The sequence below is a fragment of the Canis lupus genome, chromosome 37 (assembly GCF_048164855.1).
Source record: "Canis lupus baileyi chromosome 37, mCanLup2.hap1, whole genome shotgun sequence".
Classification (NCBI taxonomy): Eukaryota; Metazoa; Chordata; class Mammalia; order Carnivora; family Canidae; genus Canis; species Canis lupus.
Window position 1 is genome coordinate 26,327,755 of NC_132874.1, and position 15,481 is coordinate 26,343,235.

The 15,481-nt window shown below is 37.2% G+C and overlaps 1 protein-coding gene and 1 long non-coding RNA gene across 13 annotated transcripts in view; one reads left to right on the plus strand and one right to left on the minus strand.

The window, feature by feature from the left end:
* SPIDR (scaffold protein involved in DNA repair) overlaps nucleotides 1-15,481 on the plus strand; it is a 434,037-nt gene that overhangs the window by 289,662 nt on the left and 128,894 nt on the right. For all 12 annotated transcript variants that reach the window (XM_072813794.1, XM_072813796.1, XM_072813795.1 and 9 more), the window contains 2 exons: nucleotides 9,775-9,970; nucleotides 11,938-12,185. In XM_072813794.1, the coding sequence (XP_072669895.1) occupies nucleotides 9,775-9,970; nucleotides 11,938-12,185 (444 nt within the window). The remainder of the gene's footprint in view (nucleotides 1-9,774; nucleotides 9,971-11,937; nucleotides 12,186-15,481) is intronic.
* LOC140626197 (uncharacterized) overlaps nucleotides 1-15,481 on the minus strand; it is a 44,273-nt gene that overhangs the window by 8,216 nt on the left and 20,576 nt on the right. The window contains exon 2 of the long non-coding RNA XR_012025393.1: nucleotides 2,201-2,311. This is a non-coding gene — a long non-coding RNA (uncharacterized lncRNA). The remainder of the gene's footprint in view (nucleotides 1-2,200; nucleotides 2,312-15,481) is intronic.

Below are 15,481 nucleotides of genomic sequence, written 5' to 3' on the forward strand. Positions count from 1 at the left end.
TAATATGGAAAAGTCTATCCTCTGCCTCCCCATAGAAGCCCTTGTTCCTTCTATTGTAGCACAAAGGGTGTTTTCCTACACTTGTTGTTTCCTGATGTGTGGCCCTACATGGGCCATAAGCCCTCTCGATTCCCCACTCCATGGCCCAGCCTTTCCTGGTGTAGGTACCAGCCAGGTTTGGGCTAGTGCGGGTGAAGCCTGGGGATGAAATTAAACTGTAAACAAAATGGATTGGTTTATCCCAAACATGTCTTGAATGAAAAGAAATATTAAACCTAGATTATGTTCCCTGGCAACTACAGTTCCTAGTCCAACCTTCTTTAGTTTAGGTAGCCATTAGAGGAGGAAAGGAAAGAAGGTAGGGGAAGGAAGGAAAAAAAAAATCTGTTTTTCCTTTTCTTTGGGTCACTGCATTAATCCCAGTAACCCATTAATCCTCTTTGCTTCCACCATAGATTTGAATGAATTCTTCCTAGAAAGTAAACAAATTGACCTTATTTCATGGTTCAGAATAGATAGTACTATTGACTATGTGTCAATCATAATCACCTCTATCAACATATTCAGTGCAAAATACAGTCTTGATTTAATCAGTTGCTAGACACAAAAAAAATGAGAACACGTAACTAGTGGGAAAATAAAAAGAAACATTGCTCACAAACCTCGGACTTCCTGAAAACAAGTTTACAGGGTATTTCACACTCTGTCAGTGTTGATAGTGATAGAACCTTTGAAGTAATAGAAAATGAAAAGATATTTCACTTGGTTTTCCTTCGCTAGTCTCAATGACATTAGGGGGAAAAAAGTCTTATTTCCTGTTTTCTTGAGTTATATAACAGTCTCAGGTGAGGAGAAATGAAAATGGTTCTTAAGGCAAAACATATGTTTGAGCAGTTACTTCTGTTTTCAGAAAACATTTTGAAAAATTGTCATTTTTATTAAACATGCAGTATTCTCTATTTTTTAAAAAAAGATTTCTATCAGAAACCTTGGTACTTGGACTCCTTTTAAGACTATTACTTTCTGGTTTGTTGCGTATTTCATTTGCGTGTCTAACTCTCCCATATTTTAGCCCACCCTGCTGCCATCTCCAGGATGTTCTGAGAGTTGACTGGAAAGTAAATACATATTCTTCAACGCCGTGATAACGTTCACTGGTGGTGTTGGCTGTATATGTGATTTGTCAAGTCAGGTTTAATACTTTAGGTTTGTTTTTATTTCCAGTTTGATCTTTAGAAATACTAGTTAAATATGCTGTAATATTAATCTTCATACATGTTCTGTAAACTTTTTTGGTCATCACATAACGTTTGTGGCGATGAGATATGTCAGATGATTATAAGGTCTATAGCAGTTAATACTGGATTGCAGTATAAAATGAAATTGAAAAACAATGATGGAACTATGGATGTGGATGCTGAAAAGCTCTAACTTCCTCTTCCTGCTCATAAAGGAAAGTGAACGTGTGATTTTTTTTTTTTCTGAAGAGACCAAGTGATGTAATGTGACATATTTGCACATCACATTGAACCTAAACTGTGGTCATTGCCTCTGGGAAGCCTCTGGGCAGCCTCTGTAGTCCTCCATGCATCTCTTCTCTCCCCTTCCCTGACCCATGACAGCCCTCACCGGGCTCCTTCTCCTGGGAAGACTTCCTCACTGCCGTGGGATAACTCCCAGAGGTCCTCCATTGGGGTATCCAGTGGCAGTAACACCCCTTTCCTTCGCAGTAGAACCATCCACTCAGCCTTCTTGTCTCTGACTGCATCCTCGTGACACATCATAGGTGTTGAGTAAAAGGTGAAATGAACCAAATGGACCTAGATATGGGTTTTAAGGTCTTTCAGTATTGACCAGCCTTCCAAATCTATGTTATTAGATGTGATATTATTTGAATTGATTTACCAGATCTTCTGAGTATAAAAATTCATATCTGTGACTGAAATTTTCAGACTACACATAGTATGCTAAATCATTTTAAACCTTATTCAAATTTCCCAATTCAGAAATTATGATCCTATGGATCTAGTTAGATTATGTTTACCTATGTAGTTACTTTTAGAAGATAAAGGGTACTTGTGAGTACATGAGAAACTTGAACAAGATTTCAATTGTATTTACCTTAGAGAATCGGTTATTTTCAAATCTCAGTACTCTTGGTACAGAAACAAGTGATATACTCTTCAAAAATTAGTCATACCTGCCCATAGATAGAACAGATTGGCGGTTTCCAGAGGCAGCGGGTGGAGACAGGAAACATGAGTGAAGAGGTTCAAAAGGCACAAACTTCCAGTTATAAAACAAGTAAGTCCTGGGGAAGTAATGTACATCATGGTGACTATGGTTAATAATGGTATATTATTATTTGAGAAGTTGCTAAGAGAGTTAATCTTAGAAGTTCTTATCACAAGAAAAAAATTGTCACTATATATAGTGATGATGGTAACTAGACTTATTGTGATCATTTCACAATGTACACAAATACTGACTCATTTTGCATACCTGAAACAATATAACATATGTCAATTGTACCTTAATAAAAAAAAATTAGTTATATCTATTTCAGAAGGCTTGCCAAAATGTTATCTTTTCTAAGGACTATAATTTTAATTTGTGATTTGAAGTAATAAACTAAATATCCTTACAAATTACTTCTATTCTGGACTAATTCAGTTTGATTAGCTTGAATCAGAAAGAATTTTGCTAAATATGTATATTTGGTATTTTTGATGTGTAATTAAAACAAACGTTTCCGTCATCATTAGAATAAACGTTCTCCCTGTTTTCTACAGAAGATGCAGGAGTGGATGAGCTGGCCATGTGCTGCAGTAGCCTGGCCTGAGTTCCTGCCTCTCGCTCTCTGAGCCCCATGGCTGGGCCACAGGACCACTATTTCTACCTCAGCTTTCCCTTCTTTTAAGCAAAGCTAACAACACTGAAATATATATACATATAAATGCTATTTCTGGAAATATGTAACTTATCAGCCACATTTCAAAATAGAGTTAAAATCTTTTTTTTTTTTTGCTAAATTTGTAGTGACATGTTTAATTATAAAAGAGATCCAGATCAATAGTTATGAAGTAAATCTTTTTTTAATAATTTAAAACTCTAAAAAAATCTGCCTGTTTGAGATGACACTGTATATTATCATCTCTATAATCTCCAGGAATCTGGAAGATTCTGAATTTGGGTTAACCCTAACTTTGCTACTAATAAGGTAGAGGGCTGGGTAAGTAAACAGAAATGCTGTGATATTGCAAAATAATACACAATTAAGGACACTGCTCTTTCTAGATGCAATGTTTATTTTTGTTAATTGCCTATTGGCTAACTTCATTTTTTCCATTTGAAACTAAAAGAGTTCTATTTTTTTATTGCTAAAAAGGATTCCTGGGGATCCCTGGTGGCTCAGCGGTTTAGTGCCTGCCTTCGGCCCAGGGTATGATCCTGGAGTCCTGGGATCGAGTTCCACATCAGGCTTCCTGCATGGAGCCTGCTTCTCTCTCTGCCTGTGTCTCTGCCTCTCTCTCTCTCTCTCTCTCTCTCTCATATGAATAAATAAAATCTTAAAAAAAAAAAAAAAAAAAAAGGATTCCTGTCAGGTCAACTTTCCATATCAAATTACTATGAATTGCAAATTTTCAAAGTTAATTTTTTTATTCAAGAATATGTTTTGAAGATTTCCATATAAAACTGAACACTAAATATTAAGGAAAATTAGAATATGGGAGCTATTAGTATCAAATATACCTTTGTTTCTAAATGGCAAATATTAAAATATGGAGTATTGAATTTTATTTTTACTAGCTAATAAAAATGCGAGCTTTATAATATAGATTAGCAAGGCACTTAAAACACTTTAAGAGGCCCTTCAAGTCTGCCCATAAATTAAAAGGAAATGGAGGAAAGTGAGCAGAAACACCAAGAATACAATGCTTGAGATTGTGGGTATATTTGTACAGTTATCTAATGCAGTCACATTGAGGGCAAGCCAAATATATTAATGTCTTTTATTCATTTTGCTGTAGTAATCCTGCATCAATCATGAATTTATTTACTTTGCCAACAAGAGATCAGAAAAAATGAGCCCCTTTTGGGGTTTGCATATATGTTTGTGTAAATTACTCAGGTTTTGCAGATAAATTACTCTTATTAGCCACATGGCTAATGGTGCTGCCAGGAGACAAAGCACATCCAGTGCTATTGAAATTTGCATCTCTGCAGTAAATGCCCAGAAGTGCAGTGGGTTGTATGGTAGTTGCATGTTTACTGTCTTCTAGAATTGCCAGACTTTTTCCAAGTGGCTGACTACACACCTTTATGTTCCAACCAGCAACGATTGGGCAATCCAGTTTCTCCATATCCTCATCTGCTTTTGGTGTCATCACTATGTTTTGTTTTAATCATTTGGATAGTATAGAGGCACTGTACCTCTGTGGTTTTAATGTGTGTTTTCTTGATGGCTAATGACATTGAATAGCTTTTGATGTGCTAATTTTTAGCCACTTATATATCTCTTCGGTGAATTGTCTACTCACGACTGTTGTCCATGTTCAGATTGTTCACTCTTTCACACACGGTTTTTCAGATTTCTTTTTAATTCTAGGTCATTGTCCTTTCTTGGATATGTGCTTTGCAAATATTTTCTCTCTGTAAGTTCTCCTTTTGTCCTTTTAACAAGGTCTTTCTCAAATCAAAAGTTTTTAGTTTTAATGAAGTCCTGTTGTCATTTTTTTCTTCTTTTTTGTGGGTTTTTTTTTCTTTAAGTTTTATAGTGTGGGGCACCTGGGTGGCTCAGTAGGTTAAGCATCTGCCTTTGACTCAGGTCATAATCCCAGGGTCCTGGGATGGAGCCCTGCATTGGGCTCTCTTCTCACCATGGAATCTGCTTCTGCCTGGTCCTTTGCCTCTTCCCTGGCTTGTGTATGCATGTGCTCTCTTTCTCTCTTTCTTTCAAATAAATAAATAAAATCTTAAAAAATAAATGAAGTTTTATACCTTTATAATTTACATTTATATTCATGATCAATTTTGAGTTAAATTTTATATAAAGTTTGAGACTCAGTTTGTAGCTTGTACTTTTCTGACTATGAATATCCACAGTCTACTTCCTTTATTGTATTGCTTTGGCACTTTCGTGAAAAATCAGTTGGACATAGCTGTGGAGTCTACTTATAGTTTCTCTATTCTGCTTTATTAATCTATGTTCTTCCACCAATACCATACAGTATTGAGTATTATATCCATATACAGGTCTTAAAATCAGAGTAATTTTTCCAACTCTATTATTTTTTTTTCAAAATTGTTTTAGATAGTCTAGTTCCTTTACCTTTCCATATAGTTTATTCCCAAACTTCTTAAGGTATATTGGCCAATAAAAATTGTATATATTTAAGGTGTATAAGATGATCATTTGATATATATTCACACACGTTTGAAAATAACTACCACAATCCAACTAATTAATGTATCCTTCATCACACTGCGTTATCTTTTCTTGTGTATGTAATGAGAATACTTAAGATCTACTTCTTGGCAAAGTTCAACTATGTAATATATTATTAACTATAGACATGCTGTACATTAGATCTCCAGGACTTATTCATCTAATAACTGAAAGTTTGTATCCTTTGACCAGTAGTTCTCTTTTTTCCCCATCCAGTAGCCCCTGGCAACCACAATTCTACTCTTTGCTTCTAGCAGTTCAGTTTTTTTAGATTCCACATATAAGTAAGATTATAAGGTATTTAACTTTCTATGTCTGGTTTATTCCATTTAACATACTGTCTTCCAGGTCTGTCCATATTCATGTTTTCACAAATGGCAGGATTTCCTCTTTTACAATTAAATATTATTCCTGTGTGTGTCTGTGTCTGTGTGTTTGTGCGTTCGTGTATGTTCACCAACACATTTATCCATTCATCTGTCAACAGACAAAGGTTATTTCCGTATTTTGGCCATTATGAATAATGTTGAAATGAACATGGAAGTTCAGATACCTCTTTGAGATCCTGATTTCATGTCTTTTGGATATACACCCAGAAGTGGAGTGTGGGATCACATGATAGTGCTCTTGTAAAGTTTTTGATGAACCTCCATACCGTTTTCTATAGTGACTGTACCAATTCGTATTCCTACTAAAAGCATACAGGGATTTCATTTTCTCCATACCTGCAACAACTCTTGGTATCTCTTGTCTTTTTGAGAATAGCTATCTTAATAGGTGTGAGATGAAATCTGATTGTGGTTGAGATTGGCATTTCTGAGGCGATTAATGATACTGGGCACAAAATCATATACCTGTTGATCATTTGTACGTCTTCTTTGAGGAACATCGACTCAAATCTTGTGCCTATTTTCTAATCAGGTTGTTTTTTTGCTGTTAAGTTGTATGAGTCTCTTTTATATTTTGAATATTAAGTGTTTATCAGATATGTGGTTTATAAACCCAGCTGGATCTGGGTCATGGCTTTAGGGCCCACAGCCGGGACTGAGTTTAGCAGGCTTGTCAACTTGAGGCAGGGAGTAGTGTGGTGTGTTCCCTGGTGGATGGTATTGGTGGCAAGACCGAGACCAACTGGGGCTTGCAGCCCAGAGCAAGGGGATCAGGACTGTTTTTAGATCTGCAGCCACCAGTCCATGGGCCTGCTTTCGCAAATGGCGCTCCTTGTTACTGGGCTCCACCAGGGCTTCACAGCCTGCTACCTGGATCCTACAGGCATTCTTGCCCATAGAGGGCTGCCAAGTTGTTGTCGCTGTGGGAGGATAGGAGTAAGATTCAGTTCTGCCACCTTGCTAGTGTCCTGTATAAATCTGAGTAAGCTAACGTACATCTGCAAAAAATCTTGTTGGGATTTCGTTGGGAATTGCTTTAAACTATGTATCCATTTGGACAGAATTGGCATCTTTATAATATTGAGTCTTTCAATCCACTAAACATGTCTTTACATTCGCAAGATCCTTGATTTATTTTATCAGTGTTTTATAGCTTTAACACACAAGTAATGTATATGTTTTATTAGATTTACTTCAAAGTGGTTTTTGGGTTTTTTGTAATTATGCATGATTTATATTTTTAATTTTGGTATCCACATGTTCACTGATAGTATACAGAAATACATTTGGTTTTTGTACATGCTGTGATCTTGCTGAAATCACATAATTCCAAGAGCTATTTTGTAGGTGTCTTGTAATTTTCTACACAAGCAATCATGTCATTTGCAAGTAGGACTGGTTTATTTCTTCCTTTTTGATCTGTATGTCATTTTCCCTTCTTTTCTTGCCTTATTGCACTGACAAGAACTTCCAGTCCTATGCTGAAAAAAGTGGTGAGAGCAGACGAGACCACTATCCCGCTACTAACTGCAGAGACAGCCCAGCTGATCTCTCTGGAGGCTGCGCTGCAGGGATGCTACATGGGAGGCCACGACAGAGCACCATGGAAGGGTGTGGACCCCACTGGCACAAGCCGCACACCAGCCTGCCCTACAGGACTGCCTGGTGTCTAGGGCACCCTCCCATGGGCCCCTTCTCCAGCATGGTCTCCTATTGCACTGGAGCACCAGTCTGCAGGCTGGCCCAGAATTCACACTCCTGGCAGGGAGTTGCCAGGTTGTGATAGTAGTCATGGCCATGTAGACACACTGCATCCATTATCACCCACCACACTGTCTTCTCTTTGGGGCCCTGCTAGTATCCCAAGACAGAGGTAGGGAGGTGGAGGTGGAAGACCTGAGCGAGGGCAGGGGTAGAGGCATCTGCGTGGGTTGTGGAACCTAAAGGTGCTGCCAGCCACCTGAGGGTCCTGCCTGCGAGTGCGTGGATTCCAAGGGCAGAAGAGGGGCAGCAGCCTTGACCTGGCATGGCCAAAGTTGGCGAGGTATAAATATTGCCCCTTCTCGATCTTTGCTCACTCTGATGGACCTCATGTGCCTTTGGGAGTTTCCTTACCTCCATTTGGAAAATGTCAATAATTGTTACTCTTTTCTTACCATTTCCCCTCATTCTTTGTGGAAAATGCTGTTACAAGTATTCAATGCCCTGTATGTAAAGAAAGAACATAGGCCTCTTTTGAACAACAGCAGAAAAAAAGAAAACATGTTGAAAACTGATATCCTTGCATTGTTTCCCTTAGTTGGAAAGCATCCATTCCTTCACTATTAATTATAATGCTAGCTGTACGATTTTTGTAAATGCTCTTTATTAACTTGTTCTCTATTTGTGGCTTTCTGACTTTTTTATTATATGAGTATTGACTATTATAAACTGGTTTCTCTGCATCTACCAATGAGCTGTATGACTTCTTTCATCTTTAATGTGGTGAAGGTGATTTTCAAATATCCAGCGAGACTTGCATCCCTGGAATTAACCCCTTTATCATGATTACTTTCTTATATTCACTTCTTAATTCTATTTGCTAGTAGTTTATTAAGGATTTTTTATCTATATTTCTGAGGTATGTTGGTCTGTGGTTTTTCTCTTTCTTCTTTTTCTCCTTTTTTGTTTGTTTTGGGGGGACTGTCTTTGGTTTTCATATTAGGGTAATACTAGCTTTATAAAGTGAATTGGACAGTGTTTCTTCCTTTTCTGTTTTCTGAAAGAGATTGTATAAAATTGGTGTTAATTCCTTTTTGTACATTTGGTAAAATTCTCCAGTGGAATTATCTGGACCTGGAGATATCTTTATGGTAGGTAGTTTTTTAAATTACATATCTGTTCTCCTTATTATTTATAGATCTGTTTAATTCATCTGTTTCAGGGATCCCTGGGTGGCACAGCGGTTTAGCGCCTGCCTTTGGCCCAGGGCGCGATCCTGGAGACCTGGGATCGAATCCCACGTCGGGCTCCCGGTGCATGGAGCCTGCTTCTCCCTCTGCCTATGTCTCTGCCTCTCTCTCTCTCTCTCTCTCTCTCTCTCTCTATCATAAATAAATAAAAATTTTTAAAAAATAAAAATAAATCATCTGTTTCATATTGGTTGTTATGGTAGTTTGTGCTTTTGAGGAATTGGTCCATTTTACCTAAGCTGTGGAAAATTGCATATGTAGAGTAGTTTATAGTAATCTCATACTAGCTTTGTGTTGTCTTCATAGTCTGTAGTGATATCCTCTGTTTCATTCTTGATTTTGGTGATCCTGTCTTCTCTGTTCTTTCCTTTGTCAGTTAATTTTATTGTCCTATCAAAAAGCCAACTTTTTGTTGCATTGTTTTTTCTTTGTTATTATTCGGTTTTCAATTTCATCTATTTCTGTTCTTTATTATTTATTCCCTTCAATTTATTCTGGGTTTATTTTGCTTTCCTCTCCCTCATATTAAACTGCAAGTTTGCACCTCTGAATGCCTTTTACTCATTTTGCCCATCCTCCCACCCAACACTCAGCCCCTCTGGCTACCACCAGTTTGTTTTCTATATTTATGAGACTATTTCTGTTTTTGTTTGTTTCCATTGTTTTTTAATGCCATATGTGAGATATGATATTTGCGTCTCTGTCTGACTTATTTCACTTAACAAAGTACTCTCTGAGTCTATTCATGTCACAAATGGCAAGATCTCATTCTTTTTATAGCTGGGTAATATTCCATTATATATAAGGACCCCATCTTGTCTATCCATTCATTCACCTGTGTCTGTTACTTAATGGGCTGACTTGGTTTTATCTGTACTTAGCAGGTGAATCATTGCCCTTTGTATTTATTTATTCCTGATTGAGCAAGAACTTGAGGGAAATCCAACATTGCAAATAAACTGTTATATTTCGTTCTCTTTTCCAGGCAGAAGCTTATTATCCCAAATGGAAGTTGCCCTGTTATTCTGAATACTTATTTTTGTCAGAAAGTTGTTGCCAAAGAAAATTCAAAACTAATACATGAAGTGTACTGTTGGAACACACCTCTTCCAAGAAGAAGTATCACTTTGGCTCAGATATTTAAATTTAGGAATCTAACAAATAAATCACCTGAAAGCCAGGTAAATTTTCATTTGTTTTAGACGTTTTATGCTTTGCAATAATACTGGATTTGAAAGGTATAAGCAAAGATATTTACCTTTGGTTCCTCTTCAAATATTCAATAAATATATATGCTAGAGCATCTTCTTGTTATTGTTATGTCTGAAGAAAATATGGTGCAATTCAGTATTTAGTTGTAGTCTTTTCACAGTATTTCATCTATCTAATGGTGTATTTTTTAAAGATTTTATTTATTTATTTGACAGAGAAATATAGCATAAACAGGGAGAGTGGTAGATGGAGAAAGAGAAGCAGGCCCCCACTGAGTAGGGAGCTCAATGCAGGACTCCATCCCAGGACCTTGGGATCATGAATGACCTGAGCTGAAGGCATGTGCTTAACTAACTGAGCCCCCCAAGTGCTCCTATTGTGTATTGTTAGTCTTTAGCCTAATCTATCAAAATATATGAGTTTTCATGTTTTTTTTTCTCCTCTTGTAATTAATTGTCTAGGAATTTTAAGTCTTTTACCTATTAAATTACAAAAGGCATATTTTTCTTTTTCACAATATCTGTATCCCTTGGGATAAAAAGAACTGCATACACTTGAAATTATACACTGTAGATTGTCTGTGGAGTTTTACTGGCCCCGAGTCATGATCATTTGTCAAGATGAATGTAGGGAACTACTAAATTTCACTTGTAGCAGACATGCAGGGCCCTCCAGGGACCACTGCAGGCTCTGAGTGTCTGTTGCTCCTCAGGGTGCACCATCTCAGGTTCACCTAGTTCCCTGAATCAGCACTGAAGAGAATACTGAGGCTGACAGTGTGAGGGGATGTAAGAAAAAGAAAAGTAGACAAAGTTTCATCTTGTTTGTGAATGTATCAACAAGCATACTCTCCCTTTGATTATCAAAAGAAGTATCTGAAGGGGGTAGGACTCTTAATTTAATTTATGGCACAAAGTGCATTACTGCTTTAACATTTAGTTGTAAATAGCTATTGATATTAAATTATTGAGATAACGTTTTTGCTTGCAACAGTGGCAGTGAACCTGCAGTATAACATCATGGTTATGAGTATAGGCTTTGGAACTAGGTATCCTGGTTCAAATCCTGCCTCCGCCACCTCTTGCCAAGTATCAATGGGCAAGATACATAATTTCTCTGTTTCAATATTTTTATCTTTAAAATGGTCATAATGACATAATCTACCTGCTTGGGTGGTTGTGAGGTTAAATATGTTTGTTATGTAAGTATAACGTATAAAGAAAAGTGCCTAGAACATGCTCCAGAAGTGTTATCTTATGGTATTTAATATTTAATATTTTTGGCAGGCACCATGAGCCTGTAAAGTATCCAGTGTAGTAGACTGCACACAACAAGCACTTAATAATGATTAAATTTTGAAACCTAGTCATTCTTTTGTTTTTTAGTTTTTCCTGTTGGGAATATTTACCTCATAAAAAAATTTTCTAAATTACCATGAAGTATTATAGTAGCAGGACTTTCCACATGTTTTCAAAGACCCAAGGTGATATGTGCTTCCATTGATTGGAAACGCTCTTTGCTGTTTCCATGTTATCTTGCTCACCTTCCCCTCCTCAACAGCATTAGTTACCTGGCAGACATAGAGGCCCATGCAGTATCTTTTATCTTCGTTATCCCTTTGGTGTTCTGAAGTAACATCAGAAGATGGCCTGAGAGCCCGGGTGGCTCAGGGGTTTAGCGCTGCCTTCAGCCCAGGGCCTGATCCTGGAGACCTGGGATCGAGTCCCATGTCGGGCTCCCTGCATGGAGCCTGCTTCTACCCCTGCCTGTGTCTCTGCGCCTCTCTCTCTCTCTCTCTCTCTCTCTCTCTTTCTCATGAATAAATAAATAAAATCTTAAAAAAGAAGAAGAAGATGGCCTGAATATGTCATTATTTGGTATGTACCATGCTGTTACGAGTTAAACTGAAATAGTTCCCTTTGCATGTCTTGGCCAGGTTATGTGTAGTGGTCTCCCTGCCATGAGGACAGACTGCACCCCTGGACACGAGGAGGCCAAACAGTGCTTCCCAGCCCAAGCTCCCCTGAGGGATTCTCTTCTGGATGCAGTGGAAAGCCAGGGAGCTGCCACATGGACAGGAGTCAGGGTCCGAGTGGTGGTACAGAGAGTTTACTCTCTTCCCTGTACCTATCAGCAGGGAAGTAGCTCAGCTGCTTCACCTGGCTCAGGTCCACCCAGAGTTCGGTGAGTAATGACACAGGCATGGGTGCTAGAGTCACCTAGAGAGGCGAGAGCCTCTTGCTGGATAAAGTAGAGACTCTTGGCTGCATCCCCCATATACATGAGTTTTTGTTTTTTTGTTTTTTTCTTGCATCAAATTTTGAGACACATGGTATGACAAAGGAGTCTCTCTTTATTTAATATAAAAAGTCCTACTAAAAATTTAATTTGTTCATTTACTTTTACCTTTAATGGTTCATGTTATTGAAAGCAATATAAACAAGAAACACTGGTATTATTCTAGAAAAGCCAGGACATGTGGTTAGCATACCTAAAAAGACCACTGTAATGTCTGTCAAGGTTTATACATCTTAAAACCCTAAGTAAATCTGTGTCTTTCAGAGAGTGTTATTCTAACCTATATCAGCAGCACTACCTGATAGAACTTTCTACAGTGATATAAATGTTGTGTATTTGTACAGTCCAGTGAGGTAGTCACTGACCATGTGGTTACTGAGCACTCATAATATGGCTAGTGGGACTAAGGAACTAAATTTCAATTATTATTATATTATTTTATAATTAATTAATTAATAATTATATTAATTATAATTAATTTCAATTAATTATATTATTAATTATAATATATTATATTATATATTATCAATTATTTCAAATTTATTTAATTTTAATTAACTTTATTTTATGTAGCCCCTTGTAGCTAATGGCTGCCTTTGTGGACAGTGCAGCTACATGAGCCAAACTCGTGATTCAAAGTACTTTGCTCATACTAAAAGTGGGAACGACATCTTCTTTCTACTTGTAGTTAGGCCCTTCCTGTGTTTTTTTCAAATAGCTGCAGTCATGTCATTGACTGAAGAGTTTATTTATGTCAGAGCCTTGACATAACCTTTTGAGGTTGTATTTCTTTCTATGTGAAATTGCCCTCAACGCAGTGAGATGGATTTATAATATAATAGAAATTAAAAGTATAGATGCCAATTGATCATTTTTTAGTCTACTTTTAAAAGAAGACACATATTGAAGAAATAGTAATTACAACAATATCCTATCCTTATAGTGCCTTCAGATACCATTCAGAAGGGTATAGATGCCAATTGATCATTTTTTAGTCTACTTTTAAAAGAAGACACATATTGAAGAAATAGTAATTACAACAATATCCTATCCTTATAGTGCCTTCAGATACCATTCAGAAGGAGTGACAGGAAACATTTCTGTGTTAATTATGAACCCACTTCAGGTGCTGACACTTTATTTGAAAGTCCTATGAGTTTCAAAATGTCTCCTTTAGGTGTAGAATTAGAGAATTATTTTGTGGATGTATAGGAAAAAATTTAATTTAATTTTATTTTGTTTGGAATATGTGAATATCTTAAATGAATATATCAGTTTTAGGATTTCTAACTTGTAGATGTAGACCAGTCTTGTAGTCTTTAACTTAAACCTTAAATAAATAGAGTTATCTGAGCCAGTTAGAGATCAGACATAGGTTTTGGTTTGTTTGTTTGTTTGTTTATTTGTTTTTCATGGAATGTATCCAGCTTTAGGCTTCGGAGGAGGAAGTACTGAGTAGCTAAAGCAATGATAATCTTGGTAAAGCTTCTCCAGCCCAGCACACAGGCCACACATTCAGAGGAGATTGGGGACAGCAGGGACTGAGTCACAATGATGAGAAGGCGAGGCGAAACTGACAGGAGGGTTTCTCCCTTATGAGTAATCACAGCAGCAGATACCTCGAGTCCTGTCCCTCCAGCTCCTTTGGTGGTACTTGTTTTACTTGTTGAGCAAAGAGAAGAATTGGAAGCTAACCCAATGCCTAGCATTATGAATGTGTTGGATTTGTACCTTAGAACACACACTGGGACATATCAAATGAGGTGGAGTTAAATTGTGGTTTGAAAAAAGGCCAGGCATAAGCCTCAAAAACGAAAATAACCTTTAGTTATTCAGATGTAATTAATATCATTATATGTGCTGTGTTTCCTGTAGCATACATGAGATTATACAATGCTGAGGCTAGAGGATATTAGTCCCATTTCACAGATGAGGAAATTGAGTTTCAGAGAGGTTTTTACTTGCTGACAGTTAGTTATACAGGTGGACAAAAAGAATAGCATCATGAGATAGAGAATCCCAAATGTCAGGACAATAGAGTGTGGAGCTGAAAGAAAGGGGATAAAATTGAGTTAGGACCAGGCTCTGATTGATTAAGAATGACTGCGGGGGGGGTGGGGGGAGGTCAAGTCATCCTGGGCAGCAGGAGTGGTGAAAGTGCCCCCACCATGGGGTGGAATTGATTGGATTATATAGGAAAATGAAACTTTGGATGGGAAATCATAGCATTTGAGCTTGGGTTTGAGAACAAGGCTTCTGAGATGTCATTTGGGTACAGAAAGGTATTATTATAAACTGACTCTTAATATTTTCTAGATTCATAATGCTATAATAATGATCAAACTCCAGTTTACAAACAGAATTAACATAGAAGTAAAATTACACATAACCCTGTGCTAATTCTTTGCTAATGAATGTACCATTACAAGCATTAAAATATCTGCTTTGGAGGATCATTTAGCAATATGTCTTCTAATGTAGATTTTTATTTATACATTGAGATTATATATGTAATGTCTTTAGCATCATGCTTCTCATACAATAAGGACTCAATAGAAGGTGGCTCACTAGGTCTTTAAAAATAAGTGCAAATACTTAAAAATTGTAAAATACTGATAAATAACATTGTTACAATAATAAAAACCTAAAATAAAGAAAGAAGATCATATTACAAATCATTATACATGTTGTATTCAGTTGAGTCCATTGCCTGGCTGCAGGGGAAGCTTGACTGAAGGTGGTGTTTGCTCCTGTCCTTTTGCACTTTCCGTTTACTGTACCTCCCTCATCAACAAAGAGTTGCTACTCATCTACTTTAGAAAACATTTATGTAAATTCATATATATGAAATGTGACCGTTGCCTTCTAAATGTTGGAAGCCTACAAGTTGCTCTGTAATAAACACTGCAGGAAAGTGACCTAGTGCTGGGTCCAGTACTGGATGGTGCTGGTAATTATGGCTGGTATATTTTTGTCTTTGTCTAGAACATCTAAAGACATCCCAGATTCCTGATGGTGAAAATGATCCAATATTAAAGCAGAATGAGGAACATGCGCTAACAGTTGATGTGATGATTAGTGTCTTTTATGATGATTAGCTCTTGTGCGTGTTTGGACGGTAGAAAAAGATGTGTATCAAGTTTGCAAGATTCCTTTTGATGAGAGGGCTGTGGACTGTGGCA